The sequence below is a fragment of the Cervus elaphus genome, chromosome 5 (genome assembly GCF_910594005.1).
Source record: "Cervus elaphus chromosome 5, mCerEla1.1, whole genome shotgun sequence".
NCBI classification, from domain to species: domain Eukaryota; kingdom Metazoa; phylum Chordata; class Mammalia; order Artiodactyla; family Cervidae; genus Cervus; species Cervus elaphus.
The window spans coordinates 15,662,791-15,687,665 of record NC_057819.1 but is presented as its reverse complement, the minus strand read 5'-3'; the positions used below and the strand labels follow the sequence as shown (position 1 = coordinate 15,687,665).

At 38.3% G+C, this 24,875-nt stretch overlaps 1 protein-coding gene across 6 annotated transcripts in view; it reads left to right on the top strand.

Annotated features, from left to right (window-relative positions):
- TAOK3 (TAO kinase 3) overlaps positions 1–24,875 on the top strand; it is a 188,570-nt gene that overhangs the window by 152,542 nt on the left and 11,153 nt on the right. For all 6 annotated transcript variants that reach the window (XM_043901794.1, XM_043901795.1, XM_043901796.1 and 3 more), the window contains 5 exons: positions 819–953; positions 8,823–9,059; positions 11,296–11,424; positions 15,832–16,035; positions 23,621–23,860. In XM_043901794.1, the coding sequence (XP_043757729.1) occupies positions 819–953; positions 8,823–9,059; positions 11,296–11,424; positions 15,832–16,035; positions 23,621–23,860 (945 nt within the window). The remainder of the gene's footprint in view (positions 1–818; positions 954–8,822; positions 9,060–11,295; positions 11,425–15,831; positions 16,036–23,620; positions 23,861–24,875) is intronic.

The following is a 24,875-nucleotide window of genomic DNA, read 5'->3' as shown; positions in this document are numbered from 1 at the left end:
TTTCACTGGGCATTACAATAAGATTAATCATCTCTGCCCGCCAAGAAGCACAGACTTGATTAAATCAGTCAAGGGCATTAAATTCCAGCTATACTCACTCTTGTGACCATACCGACACAGAGTTGAGAAAGAATTTGTGAAAGTATCATTTGGTTAAAATTGTATGCCTGTCTCTTTAAATCTGAAAAAAAAAATCCTTTCAGAAGCTGTAGAGAGAAGGTGCTAGAACTGTGTACGATCATGACTGGAAAGCAGGATCCCTCAGTGACTGCCGAATCTTCCCAGCACAAGATAGAGAGGCAGTTCAGCACAAGCCTACACTGGTTCTAGGCAGAACGATGATCCTACCGAACAGATTTCAAATAAAATTAAATTGAAAAAGCAGATCTTTCAAGGGAATGAGGCGGAGGCTCGCTTTTATGTTAAAAGCCACCAGCATCCTCCTTGCTAGACATGGACATGACATTTTTAAAGGAATTATTTGGTTACAGCGTTTTAAGCAAACTGTTCTAAGGAGTCTGTACATTACCTTGTTTTTTCTATTCTTTTTTTCTTTTGCATATATGTAATTCTGGAGGTAAAGAAAAAGCCTGCCAGGGATTCAGAAGGCATCCCACTAGCGATCAGCTGACATTCCTAACTGAAGGCTGCAATGTGTTGCTTATTCATTTTGTACCGTGGGAGCTGCGGGGACTAGCAGAGAGCTAAACTATGCATTTCAAACAGCAGTGCTTGTGCAGAAAGAGGGGTGAGAGAGAGGCAGCCGGCGAGGAAAGAGCACAGCTGGACTTTCTCCTTGTTTTTATCCATTTCTGCAGGATCATGTATTCATAAGGGATGAGGCGGGCCACGGCGATCCCAGGCCTGAGCCGCGGCCTACCCAGTCAGTTCAGAGCCAGGCCCTCCACTACCGGAACAGAGAGCGCTTTGCCACGATCAAATCAGCATCTTTGGTAAGCAAACACCCCTCTACCCACCTTCCCTTCCTTCCCCTCCTCCCCATCTGGCAGCCTCTCGCCCTCCCTGAGCCTCTCTCGGCTTCATGGATGGGAGGAAAGGAGTCAAGAATGTTTTCTCCCTCCTAATAATTTTATTCATTTTAGAAAAAATCTGTTGGCATAGCAACCTGATCTCAGATATTTTAGCATTGTCTATGGCATGGAAAAAAAAACCCTTTGTGTGTGTGTGTGTATTTATATATGCTGTGTGTGCAAAATAAAAGGCCTTTGAGATGAAGTTGCTAATGTATCCAGTTTTGTAACAGCTGTTTATCTTTTCATTGAAATAATAATGCTAAAAAAATATTTTAAAGGTATTGGGCATGTGTGTATGCAGGGCACTATGCTCCTTTTTGTATAGATGCATGTGTGTTTATAATGTGTACACACACAGCAAAAGATAAAACAATTTAAATATATATATATATATATATATATGGTTGCTGGCTAGCGTATATAATTGTAGGAAATAAGATACTTGGTTCCCAGGGATGGATTGCTGGTTCGTTCTGGTTCATTCATTTATTTATTGCAACAATGGTAGTGGCTGCACTTCCCCATTTAACCCCTGAAGAATTTCCTGGCACCCGTAGAGCAAGAAGGGCTTTGTAAGAGAGGGTCGGGATGGTTGTGGGAGCAAAGATACTGTAGGATCCTTCAGCATTTTTACTATTGCAAATGTGATTGCTGGATGCCCTTGTAGTAGCAAAAGGGGTGTGTGCTGGAAGAGTTAGTTTTCATGCCTCCTCCCCTCAGCCCCCCCACGCGTGCGCGTGCGCACTCACAGTCTCACACACACACACACACATACACACACACACACACACACTCACATCGTTTCATCCTTGGCACTCTAAACTCTCTTTAATCTTTTGCTTCCAAATCTCACTTCTCAGCCAAAAAAATTATTGAAATATTAGTTGTTTTGCCTGAATTGATGTTAGAGGTCACATGGGCAGGAAGAGTTAGTGTACGCTGCCCAGCTATTACATTTAGAACCTATGATGACATCATCCGAGGCCGACCCAGAAATGATGATTTTTTTCTTGTCCTATTTTTAAAATTTGATTTCCACTTTTATTTCTCAAGTGTTTTAAAAGGCTTCATTTATCTTTGAGATTGATAATGGATTGTAATTTTGAAAAACCCAAAATATAAGGAAAATGGAAGTTAAAGCACCTACATATTGATATGCCTGCTGCTGTCTAAAAGCAAGCAATTTAATTTAGGCTGCTTATAAATAAGCCTGCCTTTAAGTTCCTTTGTATAGAAGTTTCTTGCATTCTCTTCAGTGAGCAATTTTTCATTTTAAATGCATGCTGTACTGTGTAATGGAGATCTTAAAATGTCCACTCTATATTTGCTAATGATTGTTTAAGCCAACTCTAAAACATGCTTTGAGTCTAAATAAAGTATCATGAAATTATTAAAGAATAAATACCTTCATACCATAATACATGATAAAAGAAGAAATATGGTATGGTTGGAATATGACTACTTACCACTGACTCTTGTGAGACTTGTACCTTTATCCATACTCGTGCATGTTGAAATGAGAGGAGAAATGAACAGCCTTTGAGATTCAGAGCCCCATAAGCAGGTTTTGAATATTTGAGGCAGACATTGTGGGTTTTCCCTCTCTGGGACAGGCTCTCTTCTGTCAACTTGCCACACCCTCATTCCCACATCATATATTCATGACCTCTCCTGCCGCCAAGGAAGATCACTACTGCCATGCCAGAATGATCTCACACTTGCATTTGTGGACTCACCCAGGGCTACTCTGTGTGTACATCAGCCATCAGTCTCCCTCTCTGTGGATGATGAAAGCTGCTTCCCTACTAGGCCATCTCAGGGCCACAGGCAGAGTCCTTAGGGACCCTTCTGAATCCTGCAGACTTCCTAGTGCCCATTCAGAGAACAGCTGGGATCAGTCTATCTGATGGACTTTTGATTTGCTAGAAGGCCCTTGCACCTGCATTAAGTTAAAGACAGAGTGGCTGATAGGCTGTTTCTGTAGTCACAGAATAAGTTGGTTTATGTGTAAAATCTTCTGCAAATGTGGTCACTTGGAAGTCAAAGTGGGATTGATGCAAGTTTATTAGAGTTCAGTGGTATTTGTATTTAATGGATTTTAGGGAGAAAAAAATTAATGAAGGGAAAAGTAGTATGGTGTTGAGTTGTCCCTTGTCCCATTTTGGACAATCTAACTATTAGTATGGATATTTTAATGTATATTATCGATTACTACAGTTCCGCTATCCATTATATTATTTTAAAGGCTAATCCCAATAGGAATATATAAATCAGGATACTAGAACATCAAAAGGAAGTATCTAATTTTTAAAAACTTATCTCACACCTTATTATTTTTGTGGATCCCTACGCAAATGAGAAAGTCTGAAATTCCTTAAAATGACATAAAAGTAAGAACAAGATCATGGAAAAATGAAAGACTGGGGTTTAAATAATCAAGTCACTGTTGAAACTTCACTTCTCATAGTTAGTAAAAATACTATACTGGTTTATTTATTTTGGTCTTACTCTTTCTTTATAACATTCTAGCAGAAGTGTTAGCAAGCCATAGAGTGATCTAAAAGTGAACAGCAAAAAAGAAAAAGAATTTAGAAATTAGTTTTTCAGTTACTAGATAAATGAGTGATGTCTGTTTTAAAGAGACTTGCAAACTGATAAAAAAAAACAGTAATTGCAATTCCTCAAATTTGTTTTGTCAGCCTGCCTCTTCTGCATAAACTTGTAAGAGGCCTAGCTCTGTGGTTTTTCCCCTTAGCATTTCTTTCTACATTGTGCTTTTGAATGGGGCTGTTGACAAATATATTAAGCCAGGGATCTACAGGCTTTTACTACTAGATATTTTTATTATTTTGGCACCTTAAAACTGAGATTTTTTTTTTTACATTATCATGGACTGTTGCACAATTATATTTGTAATAAAGGACCTTGATGCCAGAGTAAGCTCTAAAGAAACTATACAGATATATATACATGTATATGTATGTATGTAATTTAAGAGCAGAGGTTATTCACCTTATATTGAAAAATTAGAAGGACGGACATTTAATAGAATCTCTTTTATCCTTTCTTTTTCTTTTTCTGTAAGAAAGTTCATACTGGGCTGATTTGTTATCTGAAGAAAGGAGTTATTTATATAATTCTTCAGAATTACTCATCTGACTTCTTGGACTCTTGAGATGTGCTTTCCTTGAGTTTTTATTATTGGTGAATGGAGGCCCTAATATTTTAATTAGATTAGTGACCCATGCGTGTGTTTTCAGCTGTTGTTACATCTGATGTCATTTCTTAAAATTTCATAAGGTCCTGGGTCCCTGGCAGTTCCCAAGTAGATGTTACTGTAGAGAGCACCAAGGCCATTCTATAAGTTAGTTCAGCCTCTGTCTGGCCTTGTAAAGGAATTCTCACTAGAATGCGGTGGTCTTGCTATATGTGTGGATTTATGTTAGAATGCAAATTAGGGAGAGGGGCATGAAACTCTTAATTTCTTATCTCCAGGAAAGCATGTAAGAGAAAAATGATTATTGTTCTATCCATTTAAATATAGATTCTTTTACTTTGGTTTTACCAGATTCAATAGAAAAGCTCATATAAAAATGAAATCTTCACTTGATTTTTAAAAATGCAACCTAATCATTGAGCTGACTGTGAAATTGTATACCTGAATGAGTTTGATAGACAAGCATAAAAATACTAGAACCTCAGCATAAATGTACCAGAGGCTGCTTATCAAAATATTGCATATCTCCTCTTTTCCTTTTTCTTCATTTTTTAATCTCACTAAGATCATTGCTGATACTATTTTTCACTTGTGCTACCGCCCAACTCACATGATCATAGTCTCTCAATAAAAGTGTTGAATGAATGAATGAATGAAGTCTCTTCCAGTCCTCTTATCACAGGAGAATTTGGATTTATAAGTGTGCATTTCAAAGCTCCTCATGTCAGTTTTTCTGTATAAGGCAGAATTGCCTGTGATCAGTCATTACTTTAGTATGAATTTGAAACATTTTTTTCCCTAGGTGTTATAAAGAGTGGAATGACAAATTTCTGATGCCAGTATGTGACTCATTCTATTCTTTTTAAGAACTTGCTATAAAGTTCATTTGTTTTAAGTGCTGAGGTGGCCAGTTTTATTATATATGTTATTTTGATTCTTCCACATAATTAATCTTGTAAGTTGGCTTTGATCTCTTAAGAGGGTAACATTATCAGCCACCATACTCCTCTTTTATCTTTAGTAAGTTGTTTATTAGCCTCCTAGTGCAATGTTCTGTACTTGGGATAGGCATAAAGTACACTTAGGATGAAGTGGTTTGTTTTAGGGCCAAATTTTGCTGTAATAAGTAGGGTAGAAAGCAATGGCTACAGAAACTTTCTGAAAAAAGTTCAGTCTTCATTTATGGTTTTTTATTTTTATATATTATTCCAGATACATGAAATAGCTAATTCAGAGTCAGAAATTATATATACTTATAATCTACAACCTGGATACAGGTACAGTTTTATTGTTAAATTTGCCCTTTCTCTTGGATCCACTTCTTTTTTTTAATTTTTTTTTGGAAGATAACTGCTTTACATTATTGTGCTGGCTTCTGCCATGCATCAGCATGAATCATCCATGGGTATACGTGCTTCCCCTCCCTCCTGGACCTTCCTGCCGCCTCCCACCCCACCCCACCCCTCCGGGCTGTCAGAGGGACCGGGTTGACTCCATGTCACACAGCAAATTTGGATTCACCTCTATACTATGTCTCCATCACCAGAAATCCTGAGGAGAAAAAAAATTATTCTTAGTTTGGCAGAAGAAGGAAACCAACATATATTCAACATCTCCTATGTGTCAGACACCTTGCTAGGCACAAGTGTTATTCCCCATTACAAATGAAGATATTGTTAGACTTCAAGAATTTATGTAATTTGCCCAAGATCAGTTATTTAGGGAGGGATGGAATGAGATTTATCTCCCAGAAACCTATTTAGTATAGTAAGATGATACTACTCATTTTTCGTTGATCACATTTTTGAGGCTATCATTGTAAAAACCAGTCGATTACATTTTGATAACTTTTTCAAATCTTCAGAGTTATTCAGTTTGTAGTTTAGACTTCCCTTTCTTTCCAGCTGTCACTCTTTTGGGTGTTTGGTTCCCTCCATTACTTCATAACAGAAAGTATCATTTCTTCTCTGCCTTGGTGATATGAATTTCCTCAGTCAATTCAAGAGCCTAGGACCTTAGTTCAAATCCCAGGCTTTATGAAAATTAAAGAAATAAATTACATGTGAAAGCACATTGTGTAAACCATAACGCATGATTAAAATTATGAGCTATTTTTAATTGTTGACTAGAGAGTGTTATTCGTAAAACACAAGGTATAAACTTAAAACATACTGAATACATAACTATAATAATATAGTTTAATGTATTTCATGTTAGACTTGATAAATGAAATATCATTATACTTTTATTTAAATTCATCTATCTAGCTTGAGCATGGAACTCTAAAACTCTGTATCTCTAAATGTACAATTACTTTGAAATTTAGAAATTATGGTTGTAACAAATGAAAGGTGACATTAGGAGTTTAAGAAAGTGATTATGCAAATTACGGGATGCATTCGCATTTACAAGCAAAATGTCTCCCCTGACATTCAGTGATGTACAATGATAACATGGTGAGCTTGTAATTTGTCTCTGCCACTTGCTTATATGATCTGGTATGTGGTAAGACCACCCTCTTCACAGGGACTCACCCACCAATTAGGATAGAAAATGTTCTTGACACAACTCATTTCCATTTTATCTTGAGGCTGCCTGGTTTAGGGAAGTGGCCATCCTGAGAATATTTTATTGACCACAAGCCAGTCAAACAATGTGCTGGCAAGTTTTAAATGTGTCATGATGGCTGTATGTAGAGTGTGCCACATCTCAACTTTGAGAATTTGATTAAGGAAGGGATGATCAAATAAGAAAAAAAAAAATTTATGTGTGAAACATGTCTCAAACCTGTTACCCTGACACAGACACTTTACTGCCATATTTGTCTGAAAAAGAAGTGAACATGAAAAGAACTAAATGGTATCCTTTCAGTTGATTGGAATTTTTTTCCTCTATGATTGAACTTCAGAAAGACACAAAAAAGTGAAACATATACACATATTTCAAACTAATTCTTCCTTTTATCATGAAATCGGTACATGTTAAAAAAAATAATGATGGCACAACAGATTATTTTCTTTAAAGTGTCAGGTGCCTCTTTGGTGATGTTATCCTGTTTTTTTGTTTGTTTTTTGGTCTTAAAACATCTTCTGCTCTTATTCTTTATTCTTAAAGAGTGTTGTCCTTTAGAAAAGAAAAATGAATATGAGAAACCTAGTGTTAGATTCAACTGGAAAGATTTCAGAGTTTGCCTTCTGTTTAATGGTGTACTTTGATAATGCTATCCAGTTACAGAACAGCACTCTCTTGATAATAAGGACTCAGTCAAGAATGCAGGGACACCTTCTAAAAAGAGCAAAGAAACAAACTGTCCTTTGTACAAAATGTACTTTGACCCATTAAATGAAAACAGTAGAGAGAATTAAGAACAGCATGAAAATGTCCAGTAAAACTTGTCTGCGGGTTAGGCTGGGGAGAAGTGTCTTATAGTAGTAGATTGGAATGACTGAATTATATAGTGTAAAACAAAATTAAAGTTATAGTTATGTAATTAAGACTTTCTACTAAACTAGGGAAGATTAGAGGGAAGTGACCAGAGACTTTTAACAAGACAATAATGAGGGGTTGTAAATTGAAGAAAGGACTGGAAAATCAGAAAAGGTTTAATAGAAACAAGAGATGCTGAAATTTACACTTACAATCTTTAGTTTGTTGGATAGTCACTTGAGAATGGGTTAAGGAAAAATTACTAAGAAAAATAGCCATCCCAAAATTACAGGAATCTTTTCTCCTCAGAGAGCAAGTGAGTGTTTATATTTGTTAATATCTCTTTTGTGGGGAAGGGGAGGAAGGAGATAGATGATTTAAAAGGAAAGAGCTTGCTCTCACTCTCACTCAGTTCATATTAAGAATCAGAAATAAATCTCATTCAAACTATTTTAAAAGAATATTTAAAATGACTGTTAGAGACATGATCTTTAAAAAGAAACAAATAATCAGCATGCTATAGTGCAGTGCCTCCCAACCAGAGAGAGATGCCCACCAGGGGACATTTGGCAATGTCTACAGACATTTTTAATACTGTCTTGACTTGGGACGTGCTACTGGCATCTGTTGGGTCGGATGCTGCTAAACATCCTACAATGCACAAGACAGCCTCTCATAACCAAGAATTATCTGGCTCATTGTCAGTAGTGCTGAGGTTGAAAGATGCTGGTGTAGTGGAAATAGCACGTGCTATTTCTGAAATCAGATAGAAATGGGTCTGCATCCCAGCTCTAATCTTTATTAGCTATATGACCATGAGGATATATATTGTTATATATCAAAACTATGTGAATATATTTGGCTGAATGGATACATTAATTTCCTTAAGTCTCAATTTCTTCATCTATAAAATGGTGGTGGTAACAGTACTTCATGAGTGAATAGAATGAACAAGTGAATGAGATGGTTTGTAGGATTAGAGATGACCCAACACAGTGCCTGGAACATGTGAGTGTTCAGGAAATAATAATTCAACTGATGCTGACGATGATAAATAATATTCTACCAGAGGGTTCTTCTGCTTTGCCTGAACGTTCCTCTTCCACGAATCTGGTAACCTGAGTTCTGTTCCCAACCCAAATCAGGTTACACGACAGATCCATGAGCATGAGCAGGAGAACGAGTTGCGGGAACAGATGTCAGGTTATAAGCGGATGCGGCGCCAGCACCAGAAGCAGCTGATCGCCCTGGAGAACAAGTTGAAGGCTGAGATGGACGAGCACCGCCTCAAGCTACAGAAGGAGGTGGAGACGCATGCCAACAACTCGTCCATCGAGCTGGAGAAGCTGGCCAAGAAGCAAGTGGCTATCATAGAAAAGGAGGTCAGTATACATACTCATGCCCTCTTGCCACAGCCAAGCCAAACCTGTCCCAGTCAGCCACATCCCGTGAGCAGGAGGCAGGCGTGATGTGCTTTTTGGTGATGGAGGAACGGGTTGCTTTGGGGAAGGGGGTCCAGGTTTTTTTTCTTTTTTTTTTTTAGTTCTACCACTTTATTGCTACCAACCCATCTCCCTCCACCCTCGTGCACACATGCTCAGTCATGTAACACCATGGACTGTAGCCCGCCAGGCTCCTCTGTCCATGGACTTTTCCAGGCAAGAATACTGGAGTGGGTTGCCATTTCCTTCTCCAGGGGGTCCAGGTTTTATGAGGCTACTTAAATTTGCCATTAAAAGTTCAAATAGTAATTGAAAGTATATATTGCATCCTTGTCTATTCAAATGTATTCTGAGCATCAGTTCCCTGATGGAGGTGTGATACAAATAAAAAGAAACAAGCTGCTTCTATCCTATGGAAACTTGCACCTTTCAGGTCTGTTACTGTGCTTGCCTCACCCACAGTCCTCTTCAAAAGAAAAGTGCTCTACAAATAGTCCCTTTTAGTGGTGATTGGCCTACGAATGGGCACCTGACCAATGGCAGCAAATAGTTGATCTGGCTACTGTTGGGTCTTCTATGAACATCTTTCTTCCCCATCCAGGTTCTAAACTAATTTTCAAAACAGACAAGATGGGGGACTACCCTGGTGGTCCATTGACTAAGACTCCATGCTCCCAATGCAACGGACCCAGGTTCAATCCCTGGTCAGGGAACTAGATCCCACGTGCTGCAACTAAAGGTCCCACATGCCACAACTTAAGACCTGGCACAGCCAAATAAATAAATATTTATAATAAATAAATAAATAATATTTATAATAAATATATATATATATATATATATTTTAAAGACAGGAGGGTAATACAGATAGTCAAAATATCACTTTATTACCAGTAAATGTTAGAGAAGTGATTTATATCTGAAGGGAAATGGGCCTAACAACCTCAAACAAAATTAAACAGACTCACCCACCCTGGCACTGGCAGTACTAAACCAGTTGCCTTTCCCACCCTGATAAGACTTATTTAGTTACATAGTGTGGGAAAGCAGGGGTGAATTTGTGCTCTCTGGGGATGGAGTGACTGGGGACAGGGTGTCAGGGGTGCTTCAGTAATCAGGCTCACTAGCTCTCTCTCTCTCTCTACATGGGAGAAATGATCAGAATTGTAGGAGCATTCCCCCAAACAGCCATCAATCTAGAGGCAGTGTGTCATGAAAACCTCTGCCCAAATGGGTAATATTGATTAAATAAACTAGTCAGTCTTTATTGGGAATTAGATTGGGTAAATATGTGGAAAAAATTGCTCATAATGGAAAAACTATTCATAATAGAAGATAAAAGTGAAAAGATTCATAGAAAGAACCAAGAAGCATACTTCCCCCTCTGTTCTCTAAGTATATCATCTTACACGTGTGCTTCACCTATGGTTCCCTTAAGCTTAGATTTGGTCACTTTCAGGAGCCAGTATTGGTTGGGTTATCTTTTATTTGCTCTGTTTTTTCCCTTCCAAGTACTAACCAGGCCCAACTCTGCTTAGCTTCCAAGATCAGATGAGATTGGGCGCATTCAGGCTTATATGGCCAAAGACTAGTCTGTTTTCTATCCATCTAGGAGTCCTCAAAATGTCCTAATATCCAACTATTGTGGATTATAGCAGATCCTTCAGAAAACAAAAAGTCATTCATTTTTGCCTGTTATACTAAAGATGACCTCATTCAGAAATCTGATAGTTGAAATAACCAGAGAGTTAAATTCTTGAGGGGGGGGGGGGTGGGGCAGGAACAAAACTGGCCAGTCATGGTTATTTCTCTATTTTATAATTTAGCCCTTGGGCCACCAACAATATAATGAAGAGTTCTTATTATAATCCTTGGTCCTTATTTCATCCCATTTATTTTATGTCTGTGTCCAATAAAACACATTTACGGTTTACCTTCATGTTTTTCCCATAATTGGGAATGTATTTTTTGATGGCAAAAGTTTTAAAATTTTTTTGTTTGTTTTAAGATACTAGAGAATCAAAACAGGTATTTCCTTTTCTGTGTTTAATAAATTATGTGTTCAAAAAAATTATACTATTCAGTACTTATGCACTCTTTGAATGCATTGGAGAATAGACAGCTGAATTCTGTGTCAAGAACAATTCATCCTATATTATATTTGTTATTTTATCAGGCAAAGGTAGCTGCAGCGGATGAGAAGAAGTTCCAGCAACAGATCTTGGCCCAGCAAAAGAAAGACTTGACAACTTTCTTAGAAAGTCAGAAGAAGCAGTATAAGATTTGTAAGGAAAAAATAAAAGAGGTAAGCATACCATTATTTTGTAGTCATCAAGTTGCCATTAGAATGGCTAGAACTTAAAATCAATTCATCTTACATTATGAACAATATCATAACCCATTAATGCTCAAACTTTCCAGTATAATTACCTGAAGTGATTATTAACACAGATTGCTAACCCACTACTAGATGTTCTGATTCAGTGGATCTGGGGTGAAGTTTGAAATGTTCATTCCTAACAAATTCCCGTGTGATGCTCATGGTGCTTGTCCAGGACCACTTCAGGAACCATTGGTTTCACTCTAAACCATTCTTGCCTACTTCTGGTTTATTCTCCACATGTCAGCCAGTGATCTTTTCAAAACATAAGTTTCATCATATCACTTCATGATTATAATATTTATTGACTTCTCATTGCTCTTTCATTTGTATTTGCTCATTGATCAAAATACTAGAAGTCCCTGTGTGGCCAGCTACCAGCCTCCCTTCTCACCTCACACCAACTTTCCCTTCACCTCTTACCCATTCCAACTCAGCACTACTCCTGCCACAGTGGTCATCTTTGGGTCCTCAAATGTATCCAGCTCTGCCCATCTCCACAGTCTTTGCTCACACTCTTTCTTTCACCAAGGACTCTCCCCATCCCCACTCCCAATCCCTTTCCAACCTCCTTGTAAGACTAAGGATTGTTTATTAGTACCATAACTTAAATTTCACTTCCCCAGGAAAACCTTCCCTTGACTGCCTTGACCAAGATAGGTACCTCTGGTGTTATAACACTAATTTTCTATTTTATATGTATCTATATATAGATATATGATTATTTGAGCTGTTTTACCCTACTAGCCAGTAAGTAGTAAGAGCAAAGACCATATGTCTTTTTCCTTTGTGTCATTACTTCCCTGTGCCTGGCACATGTGAAATATTTGATCAGTGAGTGACTGATTCTTTAGTATTTGGTTGAAGACCTCTAATGGACTTAGAGTTCCTCTGAGGAACTGCAGTTTGAACTGGAAGCTCGAGTGCCTTCACTTCTCCTTTTACCAGGACTTACAGGTGAATTGCCTGCAGTTCCATAGACATTCCTTCTCATAAGACTTAGTTTCTCACTTGTGGACTACTAGTGTATTAAGGCTTAACAGAAGTCAGATGGGATTTGATTTAGTATATGAAATCAGTCACTTGGACACATATTACAAATTAACAATATGAGAGTTAGCTAGGTTCCTCTTCAGTTTGTTTTTTTTTTTTTAAACAGTTCTTTTTTAATCAAGAACTAAAAGCAAGTGCCTTGGGGTTTGCTCTGCCCAGATGGGTCACTGGTAATTGTTGGAACTGACAGAAATTTCTATCTGACCTGCACTACCAGAATGAGAATCATCTCTGACACTGTAAGGTCTGGAAAACCAGGCTATGGAGAGAAATAGCCCAACCAAGAAGGTTTACATGCTCTCCATTTCCTCTTAGTTATTTCTTGATCTGGATTATTATATCCTAATAGATGTTACTAGATCACAGAGATAACCTTGATTTTTCAATAAGAAATTTTGGAATTTTCTCAACTGCAGATAGATTTTTACTTATAGCTCAATGTGTTTTCTCATGCTCTAGAAGCCATACTTTATGGCTGCAGCCTCCATTTTGAGCATTTGTACCACTAAGGTATTTGAAGCTTTATATGAACTCCATCTTTAGAAGATTCTCCCACAGAACAGCGTTCGAGAGTCCCCACTCAGTCCTCAGGCATAGAGCTATTTTGGGTTCACCATACTCAGATTTATGAGTGCTAAAGACCACAGGTCTAAGCGTACAAGTCCTTCACATTCTCATGAAAAAAAAACAAACCTACACCCAATTTAAGACAGCCTCTATAATAAGACTTTCTCTATGCAAATCTAGTATTACTCCTTATGAAGTAAAGCTTAGTTCAGACTGTTGAAAATGGCAGGGACTTCCCTGGTGGTCCACTGGTTAAGACTTTGCCTTTTAGTGTAGGGGGTTCTATCCCTGGTAGGGAAGCTAAGATCCCACATACCTCTTGGTCAAAAAACCAAAACATTAAAAAAAGAAAAAACAGAAGCAATATTGTAACAGATTCAATAAAGACTCTAAAAATGGTCCACATCAAAAAAAAAAAATCTTTGGAAAAAGAAAATGTCATGTATGCTTAAATATCGATATAAAAGGTATAATCCTAAAAAAAATAAAAGGTATCATCCTTGAGATGACAGAACAATCTCCATTATCCCTACTGTTGATAGATAACTGGGGTCTGGGTAATCCAGAATGATGGATGATCCAGAAATAATTTATTCTTGATTTTGAAGTGAATTTTTATGATCATATTTCAGTTTGGATGTGCAATATAGTGGTTAATGCCAAACCTAGTACTGAAGTCACAGCATCTAGAAATGAGTCCACCAGCCTTCCTGTTGTGATCCCAGCTTACTCCATGATGGAAATAGCTCTTGCTCTTGTTGATTATAATATTTCACTTGAGATTTCACTGGAACAGGAAAGTTGAAAGTTGATTTACACAGACTTCTTCAGTTCAGTTCACTTCAGTCTCTCAGTCGTGTCCGACTCTTTGCGACCCCATGAATCACAGCACACCAGGCCTCCCTGTCCATCACCAACTCCCAGAGTCCACTCAAACTCATGTCCATTGAGTCAGTGATGCCATCCAGCCATCTCATCCTCTGTCGTCCCCTTCTCCTCCTGCCCCCAATCCCTCCCAGCATCAGGGTCTTTTCAAATAAGTCAACTCTTCGTATGAGGTGCCAAAGTATTGGAGTTTCAGCTTCAGCATCAGTCCTTCCAGTGAACACCCAGGACTGATCTCCTTTAGGATGGATTGGTTGGATCTCCTTGCAGTCCAAGGGACTCTCAAGAGTCTTCTCCAACACCACAGTTCAAAAGCATCAATTCTTCAGTGCTCAGCTTTCTTCACAGTCCAACTCTCACATCCATACATGACCACTGGAAAAACCATAGCCTTGACCAGACGGACCTTTGTTGGCAAAGTAATGTCTCTGCTTTTTAATATGCTGTCTAGGTTGGTCATAACTTTCCTTCCAAGGAGTAAGCGTCTTAAGTCTGACAAAGACTTCTTAGCTGAGTGCAAAAACAATCTAAACAGTGTGTGATGTCCACGTCACAAAACTTAAGTAAAATAGGTATAGCAATAAAAGATTTCAACTGAATAGTTAACCAGATATTAAAGGTCCAGCTTGTAGGTGTGAATAGTGTGAACAAAGGATGCCCAATACTTTCTCTAAAAGAGATCTTCTTACTTTCCCCATAGACTAACATCTTCTTACCTGTTCTGATTTACTGCTTTCTTCCCTTCACCCATGTGATCTAAAACAATTATGTATTTTGTTCTTTTGGAAATATAGGTCGGTTTATTATTTACCCTCTAATACCAAATGAAGAATGCTTTTTCCTAAAATTCAAACTAGTGACATTTGCAGCATTACCTCCCGTCTGTGACATCTGCCTACTTCTCTCCATCTTGTCACCACCTCCTTTGTCCAAGCTATGATTATCTCTCACCTGGACTTTGTGATAGCTTCCTAGCTGTCTCCATGGACACACTGTTGCCTCCTTCATTCTGTTTTCCACATGGCAGTCAGAGTCATCTTTTTGAAATGCATCTCATTATGACACCCCCACATATATATAAAATCCATTTCTCCTGTGCTAAGGCTCAGTATCCTTAACTTGGCCTGTAAGACTTCCAGTGGTCCTGCCTACCTGTCCAGCTTCATTTCATGTCACACTGTACCACCTGCCCTGACCGTCTCTCAGTTCCTTAACTGCACCATGTTTCAGTTAACCTGCCTTAAGAGTTTTGCACATGCTGTTTTCTCTGCCCAGAATATTCTTCCCTGTCCTTTCTTGCTGGTTAACTCCTATAGATTTTTGAAATTTCAGCTTAGTTGTTACCAAGATCAAATATTTTTTATTAAACACTCTTCAAACCAAGTACTTCAACTACACAGTAGTTATCACAGTAATCTTCACTTAATTTCTGTGGTTCTTTGATTTATTTTTGATTCTAGACTGTAAAGTCCCATCATGGCAGATACTATGTTCGTTTGCTCACCATTGTATCCTTTGCCTTGCACAGCACCTGTTGCATGATAAGAACTCAGCAAGCATGTGTTGGTTAAATGAGTGAACCCATGATTTCTGAGCATGAGAAGACAGACATGAAAGCTAACATGTCTCCCTCTCAACTGATTAAAAAAAAAAGGGAGAGGGAGGTATGGGGGGTGGGGAGTGTTTAGTGCAACACCAAGCCTTTCTGACCTTACATTCTCAATTGCTTTCAAAAATAATTTAATCTACATCACAATAAGCTATTATAGTTCCTTTTGCCTGATGAACTTGGCTTTTTTTTTTTTTTTGGTTTTTGGTTTTGTGAAGGAGATGAATGAAGACCATAGCACACCCAAGAAGGAAAAGCAGGAGCGGATATCCAAGCATAAAGAGAACTTGCAGCACACACAGGCTGAAGAGGAAGCCCACCTTCTCACTCAGCAGAGACTGTACTATGACAAAAACTGTCGTTTCTTCAAGCGGAAAATAATGATCAAGCGGCATGAAGTGGAGCAGCAGAATATTCGGGAGGTATGTATTTTGTCCATAACTGTCGTCATTAACTTATGAAGACAGTAAGCTTTGTGAGGATCATGACTGTGTCTGTTTTGTCCATACCTATGTCCTTAACCTATACAGACTTCAGTGTGATGCCTGACACAAAGCAGATAGACAAAAGTGAAAGGGAATGAGTTTACCATTGATCAGAGAAAGCCCATTTACAGAACAAGGAATCAACTTTTTCCAAATAGAATTTTCTTGAACACCTATTATAAGCCAAATTCATGCAGTAGAGAATCAAAAGAAGTAGAATAGAGAATTTTTGCTTTTAACTTGTTTGTCAAAGACTTGAGTTTTTGTGACTCTCTGTGTAACACTTGAAAGAACAGAATGGTTAAGGTAATTCATTCAGTCATCCAGCACTTACAGAGTGCCTTCTTACTTACTGTGCTGGAGATGCTATGGCTATTGAGAAGCTATCCTCCCTACCTTCAGCTTGCTCTGAAGACACGAGAAACAGACGTGTAACACACTAATCACAGTGTAATATGTTGTCTACCATAGTAGACATAAATAAATTCTCATAGGCATATAGTCATGAAAGGGCTTGGAAGATTTTGTGATTGAAGAGGAGTTGAGTCTTCTGGGTGTGTGGAGTGGAGTGTTAGAGCAGGAACAGTTGAAAGCAGGATGGAGGGCCTTGATTCTTAAGGCAAGGCTTTTAGATTTCAGCCTGAAGTCAGTTGCATGGGCATGAGAGGTGGGGGTTTTTTTGCCTTTTTTATTTATTTATTTATTTTTAATTGAAGGATAATTGCTTTACAGTATTGAGGGAACTAAGTAAAAATGAGAGAATTTTAAGCAGAGAAATGACAATGAGAGTTTTTCTTTGTTTTGAAGAATGAATGCCTCAGCATTGAAGATAGCCTAGAGTGGTACAAGGCAAAATACAGTGAGGTCAGTAAGAATGCCTTTTCTCTAGTTCCACCTGGAAGAAGCAGTGGGGATATAGATTAGATCTGAGTGACATTTCTAAAGCAGAACTGACAGTAATTCAAACCAAATGCTGTGAGAATTTCAGAAGTAAGAGGAGTCAAAAAATGAATGCAGAGTTTCTAATTTGGGAAATTGGACAAATATGATGTTATTCACTGAGATGAGAAATACAGAATGTGAATTGGTTGCAGAGACAAAGTTCAGTAGAAAATCACTGTGACCTGAAGTAACATGAGAAGCCCTCAAGTGAGCTAGCACATTGATAAAATTATCAAAGTCAGATTAAAAACCCAGTGTTAGGCTGCAGGAGCGAAACAAGTCCTTCAGGCACATTTAATGAAAATGTGAATTGGTGTAAGCTTTTTGGAGAGCAGTATTCAAATGGGAAGAAAAACGGGTGGAGCAAACTAAAATTTATTGAACACATAATCATGGGCCAGGCTCAGGCTGTTTGTCTGTGTTATCTCATCTTATTGGAAGAGGGAGAAACTGAACATTTTTGAGCCAGTCAGTGAGTGATATGGCTAACATTCTACTTTACAGAGATTAGCCCAGTTTGGTGGTGATGCACAGATTGATTAGAGCATGCATGGTCAGTGGGAGCAATATTACCCCCTGGGGAGTAAAAAGGGAGTTCTTGTGGAGGAGGGATCTTAGATTTTATAGTGACTTGTGGCCCTCTGAAGGGCTAGAGTACATAAAAAGATATACAATACATGTTTGCTATTAGCATTTCAATGGTGAGGATGATGAGGGAGGGGTGGAGGCTAAAAAGGCCCCTGCTGGAAATAATGGGGGGGTGGGGGTGGAAGGTTGAGAAACATTGAATTTAGAGGGAAGAAACTAGAAGCAAAGAGATCCAGTGGTAGGAATAGGCTATAGACACAGATAGGGTGTTAGCTGGCAAAAAAGAGAGATGGGTTTGAAACATTTTGAAGTATAAAATAAGCTGGACTTGGCATACAAAAGGATATGAGAAAGAGATGAGGGTAGAGTCAAAGTTATTTCTAGGATTTAAGAGCTGGGGAAATGTAGATTTGGGCAGAAACAGAGAAGCTTAGAGGTATTGGTAAGAAACTGGTTAATTCAATATTACATCTGTTGAGTTTGTTAGAAGGCTAAAAAATTCAAATCAAAAAGAAACAAGGTATTTGGGATTCTTTCCAACTGGCAGTTATTATTTTTGTCCTAGTGTCACATATTTGGAAGAAGTCTGAGATTAAGGGGCAGTTAGTGCCAATAAAAGCTATAGAAGACAATTATTCCTCCAAATGATAGAAACTATATTCATTAGTATCAGGTTCTAACCAACTGGGTGAAGAATAACTCTACAAGGGTTTATTTCTGAAAAGTCTAACTTTTCCTTTGTTTAGTATTATTCTGGAGTCACGTTAGTAAAAATGTTCAGTTTTTTGTCTTCTATTTATAAAAGAACATTGGAAAAAGACAAATGCAGAAAAACACTGAGTTGTGAAAGTGCTCGATAATCCCATCCCACCCATTTTCTACCCTGAGGCAGTCACCATTAATTTGGCAGATATATTACCAGAGTTTTTTCAGATACGTATGTGTGTGTGTGTGTATATATATATGTATGTATATATATATACATATACAACTTATATATTATATATAACTTTAATCTTACAAAAATGAGATTCTGTTAGTACCAGTGGGTTATTTGATTTGCAAGCAATAGAAACAAACTGACTGATTTAGCATGGAAAGGAATTTATTGGAAGGATATGGGGTAGATGACAGAGCTGAAGACCCAAGCTGGAAAAGATGAAGAATCAAGCTGGGAAAGCAACTTCGTGACCTAGAGGGCAAGAGCTAATGGTCATTCCTCAAGACACTGCCATTTGGATGTACCTCCGCCAACCATGTTTCATCTTTGTATCATTTCTGCTTAAGACTCAAATTCCTAGGAGAGATAGCATTTGATTGGGTAATGTGCTTATTCACTTACTCAGTAGTTGCTCTGATTTCCACATAGGGTGGAGTAGTTTCTGAAGCAAAAACAGGAGCCTGTTAACAAAAAGAAGGGGAAATGGATACTGAACCTACAAAAATATCCAGTTTACTGTTTCATAACTCTTCCTTTTGTATTATTTTTCATTTACTATCTAAAACATATAACTCTGCCTCATTCTTTTTAATTATCAATAGTACTTTTTGGTATGGCTATAGAATAGTTTATTTAATGAGGCACTTCTCTGGGTATTCTGTTGGAGTTGTGCAACATCACTTTTTACATGTAAGCAAGTATTTTGTAGGATATAATATTCTCAGGAGGATAATTTTTAGGTCAGAGTGTATACACCTACATTTTAAATAGATATTGTCAAATTACCCTCTAAGGAGTTATAACTCCCACCAAGAAAAAGTACTTGTTTTCCTCTACCTTTGCCAAAACTGAGCATTAGCAATCCCCGCCACACACACTTTTTTTTTTTTTTTCGGTAGACTTTAAATTTTTTTTAGTCTTGCCACACAGCATGCAAGATCTTAGTTCCCCAATTAGAGATCAAACCCATGTGCCCTGCAGTGAAAGTGTGGAGTCTTAACCACTGGACCTCCAGGGAAGTCCCCACCATTCCTTTTTATTAATGAAAACATTTAAAAAGATCACCATAGGCTGAGTTGAGCCTCTTTTATGATCACTACATGTCAGTGCCCATAACTGATTTCCTAACCAGTTACGCAGCTAAGAACTGAAGCTAAGAAAATATTAAATGTCATAGGCTAACAACATCCCCACTTATATTTTGAATTCTCATTCTTACTCAGTGTCAGTGGGCATGAACACAAAAATTTTTGAGTCAGATCAGATGCTTTTAAGGAAGTCAATAGTACGTCCATTGAAACTTAAATAGTTTCGTGATTGGGGAACGTGTGTTTGGGGGATACACCCTAGATCCACATCTCAGAGGAGGTAGGTTCAAATAATGTGTACAGAAATGTGTTTTGTGGCCATGGTGTACTGTCATGGCCATATATTGTATGTGTGTTTCACCTCTAAGTTCATATTCAGCCTGGTGTGATGTTCAGTGCATGTGATGTGCGCTGGGGTAAAGGGAGCTGCCTGCCTCTCATCTTCTACTCCCTCCAAGGCATATATCCATGGAGTACACAGAATCACCTCTACCATGAAATTTGTTTTTGTATTTTTGCTCAACTCATTTTATTGAATTTATATAAGCTAGAATGTGGCCTTATTATATATATTGTATCATTTGTACAGACTAAAGGCAACCATTGCATCATGTCTAGCTAGAGCAGAAGGATTCTTCAGAATATTGTATTCCAGACTGAAACAGCATAAAACAGAAAAACATAAGCCATTCATTGGGACATTTTTAGTGGAAAATGTTGAAAAGCTAAAAACCTGAGTTTTAGCTTCAGTTCTACTTTATAGAAATTATGTAACCTTATGTTAGCCTTTCCATTCCCAAATGCCTTACTATCATATATAAAAATGGTTAAATCCTAATAGTCTTACCACTGCATAGGATTGCAGCTAGGATTGAGCAAGATATATAAAATCACTTTTAATAATTGAGAGCACACTACACATTATTATGTAGGTATAGCAATGGGCTCATAATAAGCTGAATAATGTTTTTTTCCCATAGTGTAAAATATTATAGGCAGCTTAACATCTCTGCAACTCAGACATATGAATTAAAGGTAGTTAATTAAAGGTAATTTCTATTACAATTGTAATAGAAAAAAACATTTCAGTATTATTTTTCTCTCAGCTTTTAAATAGTTTATAATATCTAGATTTGTTATTGTGTGCCAGATATTCACTTCTGAATGTAGAAAAATAGTAATGGCATGTTTATATGTATTCTGAAGCATCTTCTTATGGTCTTTCCTTTCAACTTCACAAGACTGGTAGTTCACGATGGGTACTATTATCCTCACTTTAAACCTGAGGAAACCAAAATGTAGATTTGAAGTCTTACCAAATGCCATACATAATGAGTCAGTGGAAAAGCTAAAACTGACTCACACCCTGAATTATTTTTCCACTGATTCTCAAACTTTAGTATATATCAGAATTACCTGGGTGGCATGTTATCAAGTCCAGTTGCTTCCAAGTGATTCTGATGCAAGTATTCCAAGGACAACATCCTGAAGCATTCCATTACACAGAGAAGCATTTGTTTTCTTCTGAAAGTGCTGTTTGCTTTGTATCTTTTTTCCCCCTGTGAATTTCTGAACTCTGGGCAGCTGAGACTCAGTTTGAACTTCTCCATTTAGGAAAATGTGTGGAATGTGTAAATGCCCAATACTGGGGCTCCTGGTACTCAAAGACTGAAGATGATAGTGATCTAGGAACAGAATCTTTAGCCATCCAAAAAGCTTTCTTTGGCTTTAGTCTCCAGAGAGGCCCTCACCATCCTTTGGTGCCACCTAGGGGCCAGTTAGTGATTTTTAAAAGCCATTTGATGGTCCAGGTAAGGAAGGAAAATAAAGGAAAAGAAAAACGTGGGAGAGGATGTAGGAAGATGCTCTGGAGATTATCTTTTATTGTTTGTAACAAATGTAAATGGCATTTATACTCCAGGTATTTCCCCACCAGAAAATAAGCCCATGAGGGGATGTACTTGTTCACTGGACCCTTCTTAGTACCTAAAACAGTGCCCAACACATAGGAAATGCTAAACAAATATCTGTTGAATAAGTAAATGAATGACTAGCAACTTTGCTCCAGTAACAGATACTGTACTGTTTAAAGGACTTCTCTTCAAGTGGATGGAAGGCCCAAGTACACGAGATATTTCTCAACCATGCCAGTGCACAAATATTACTGATATCGCTTATGAAAATGATCTTGCATTTTCTCCATAGTGGATGCCATTGGAAAGGAGAGGCACCCTATTGTTCTGATTTAAAGTTCAGCTTAAGGGCTTTCTCCTTTCCTTGCTCTTCTTAACTAGTAGTGATAACATTCTTTTTGGAAATCTTCTAGCAAATAATCTTCATCTCTTTTGTATCTCTTATCACTTGCACTTTTGAAAAAAAGAACACACATAAAATTTATGTCCCTGTATTAATTAAGCTTCTTTTGTTTGCATGTTACTGAAATTTATTTGAGCTGGCTAAAACCAAAACCAGGGTATTTTCTACAGAAACATAGAGATGTTTCATAAAGCCCAGTAGCAATAATATAGCTGGACCTACAAGGAGAGCTTAGAACCAGTCAGAAACTTGGGTATCAGTATATTTTCTGCCTTTCTTTCTTCTCTCTTTATCATTCTTCTTGCTCTGAAGCTCAGCTTTATCTAATCCTTAGCCCTTATAGCAGCAGGTGGCTACCACATATGTAGTTTTTAATATTCCCCTCTATTCTAACCACACACACAGAGATTAACTGTCCCTGAATCCAAATTCCCAGGAGAGAAGATAGACTGATTCAGTGTGCTGTGAGCTGAGCATATACTTTCATAAGTGTCTGTTACATTTCCCTGTCAGGGTGTTAGCAAGTTGGCCACCAAGTCAAGGCTTAGTAAATATTTTTATGTACCCAGAGAACATGGTTCACAGCTTTGATACACTGCCATTCAGGAAATATTCTTGAATTGGTGAATAAAAAAGTTTCACCCAACTTCCTCCTCCTTTTTTTTTTTTAATTCTAGTTTCCTTTCTTTCCCCCTTCAACAAAAGAGAAAGACGTGAGTAAAACTGGGAGGAGCAGAATGATTAGCTCTAGAAATGACCAAACAGACTGTAATGGAAAAGATGAATGGGGAGAGATCTCATCTGCTTTTTCCCAGTGAGCGCTGACCTCTGAGATTTTGAAAAATAGGTAATTGGCCTACTTTTGATACGTGCAAAAGCAGGGTATTTCCCCAAAATCTAGGAACATTGCAGATACGATGAGTTTAATAGAGCGATTCTCAACTCTAACTGCATATTAGATCTACCTAGATGTAGACTCAGTGGTAAAGAATCCACCTGCCAAGCAGACGTGGGTTCAGACCTTGAGTCAGAAAGATCCCCTGGAGAAGGAAATAGCAACTCACTTCAGTATTCTTGCCTATGAAATTCTATGGACAGAGGACCCTGGCAGGCTACAGTCCGTGGGGTCACAAAGTGTTGGACACAACTTAGCAACTAAACAGTAGTAGCAGAGAACTCTTAAAACTATTGATGTCAGGGTCACACTCCACTCGGTTTTCAGAATTTCAGATTATGAGACTCAGGCATCTTTTGGTTTAAAAGCTTCCTCACATGCTTTTAATGGGCAGCCAGCCAGCCAGCCTAACTAAAGAAACATTTATTTAGACCCATGCATAACACATCACCTAATTAAGGCTCTCCGCAGCTCTGTAAGGTAAGGAGGAGTCAGGCAGAATTGATCCCATTGTACAGACAGAGTAGTTGTGGTGGCTCTGAAGATGCCCAAGTTGTAAATGGTCGAACCACAGACAGAATCTCAGTCTCCAGGGATTGTTCATCTAGTCTTGTTAAGTCATGTGCCAAACACTAACGGGCAATTAAGAGACAGTTAATAGTGCTGTTGCTTGCCATCCCTTGCTGAGTGGTGCCTTTCCTCCAGTTCATCTCCATTCATCTCTCTCCGTGTACTTTTTGTTGCTAAATGCAGGAACTAAATAAAAAGAGGACACAGAAGGAGATGGAGCATGCCATGCTGATCCGGCACGACGAGTCCACCCGAGAGCTTGAGTACAGGCAGCTGCACACGTTACAGAAACTCCGCATGGATCTGATCCGGCTACAGCACCAGACTGAACTGGAAAACCAGCTGGAGTACAATAAGAGGCGAGAAAGGGAACTGCACAGAAAGCATGTCATGGAACTTCGGCAACAGCCAAAAAACTTAAAGGTGAGAGGAAATTCCCTGGTTTGTGTTCCAAAACACAGCTAGGCTGTATCAGTGGTTCCTACACGTGGATGACTGACAGAGTCACCTGGGCAACTCCATAAAATTGCACTTTTCAGGGCCCCTCAGCTACTGAATCAGAAGCACAGGAGTCTGGGTATAACAGACTCCTAAAGAGATGTTTCTGAGCCATGTGATATCTCCATTTTTTCTTTGTATCCATTATATACAACCTCTTTGACCCCTGTCATGACATTCCCTCTTTAAAATTATAACATAAAATAACAGCAGTGCATGGTTCTTATCCCAGGAAATGAGAAAGTTACCTGACAGAAATATAGCAGATAAATTTTATCAGTCATGCCAGTCAGATTATTGGCGTTAGCTACCTTGAGTGCTACTCTATTGAGAAAGACTCTAAAGCCATATGCACACTTAGTAACAAAGAGTATAATGTATTAGTGACATCTGTCCCAGGCATGGGAATCAGCAGTGACATACCAAGCATTTGTTTTACCTACACTAGAAATATGGAGCTCCTTTAGCCCTCACTACCTCCAGAGAATTTTAGCCGACTGCTAATTAACAAGCTATGTGGACTAAGCCATTGGTATATGTCAAGGAAGACATTATCAGTATTTTCAAAGATACAAGGTCAACCTCAACCACACTGGCCATGATCCTCTCTAGCCAGATGCCAACCTGTCTAATTAGTGATCCTTGTCTTCCAAATTCCTCCACATGTTCATGAAGTGTACATGTGACTATCAAGCAACATGATGGAATGTCTTTTGGACTTACAATAAAAAACCCCACCTTATCTTTGCCAAAATGCATATTTGATGTTGCTACATGCAAGCAGTGGGACTGGGTTGTAATGTGAAGTGTAACCCAGTGCTGTCCTTTATTGATTTGTCCAGGAGACACAGAGCAGTGAGCGATGGCCTCTATGTTGCCGTCCCCTTTCTTACTTGGAAATGGGGGAAACAGTTAAAAAGAGGTGGGGCAACAAGCAGTA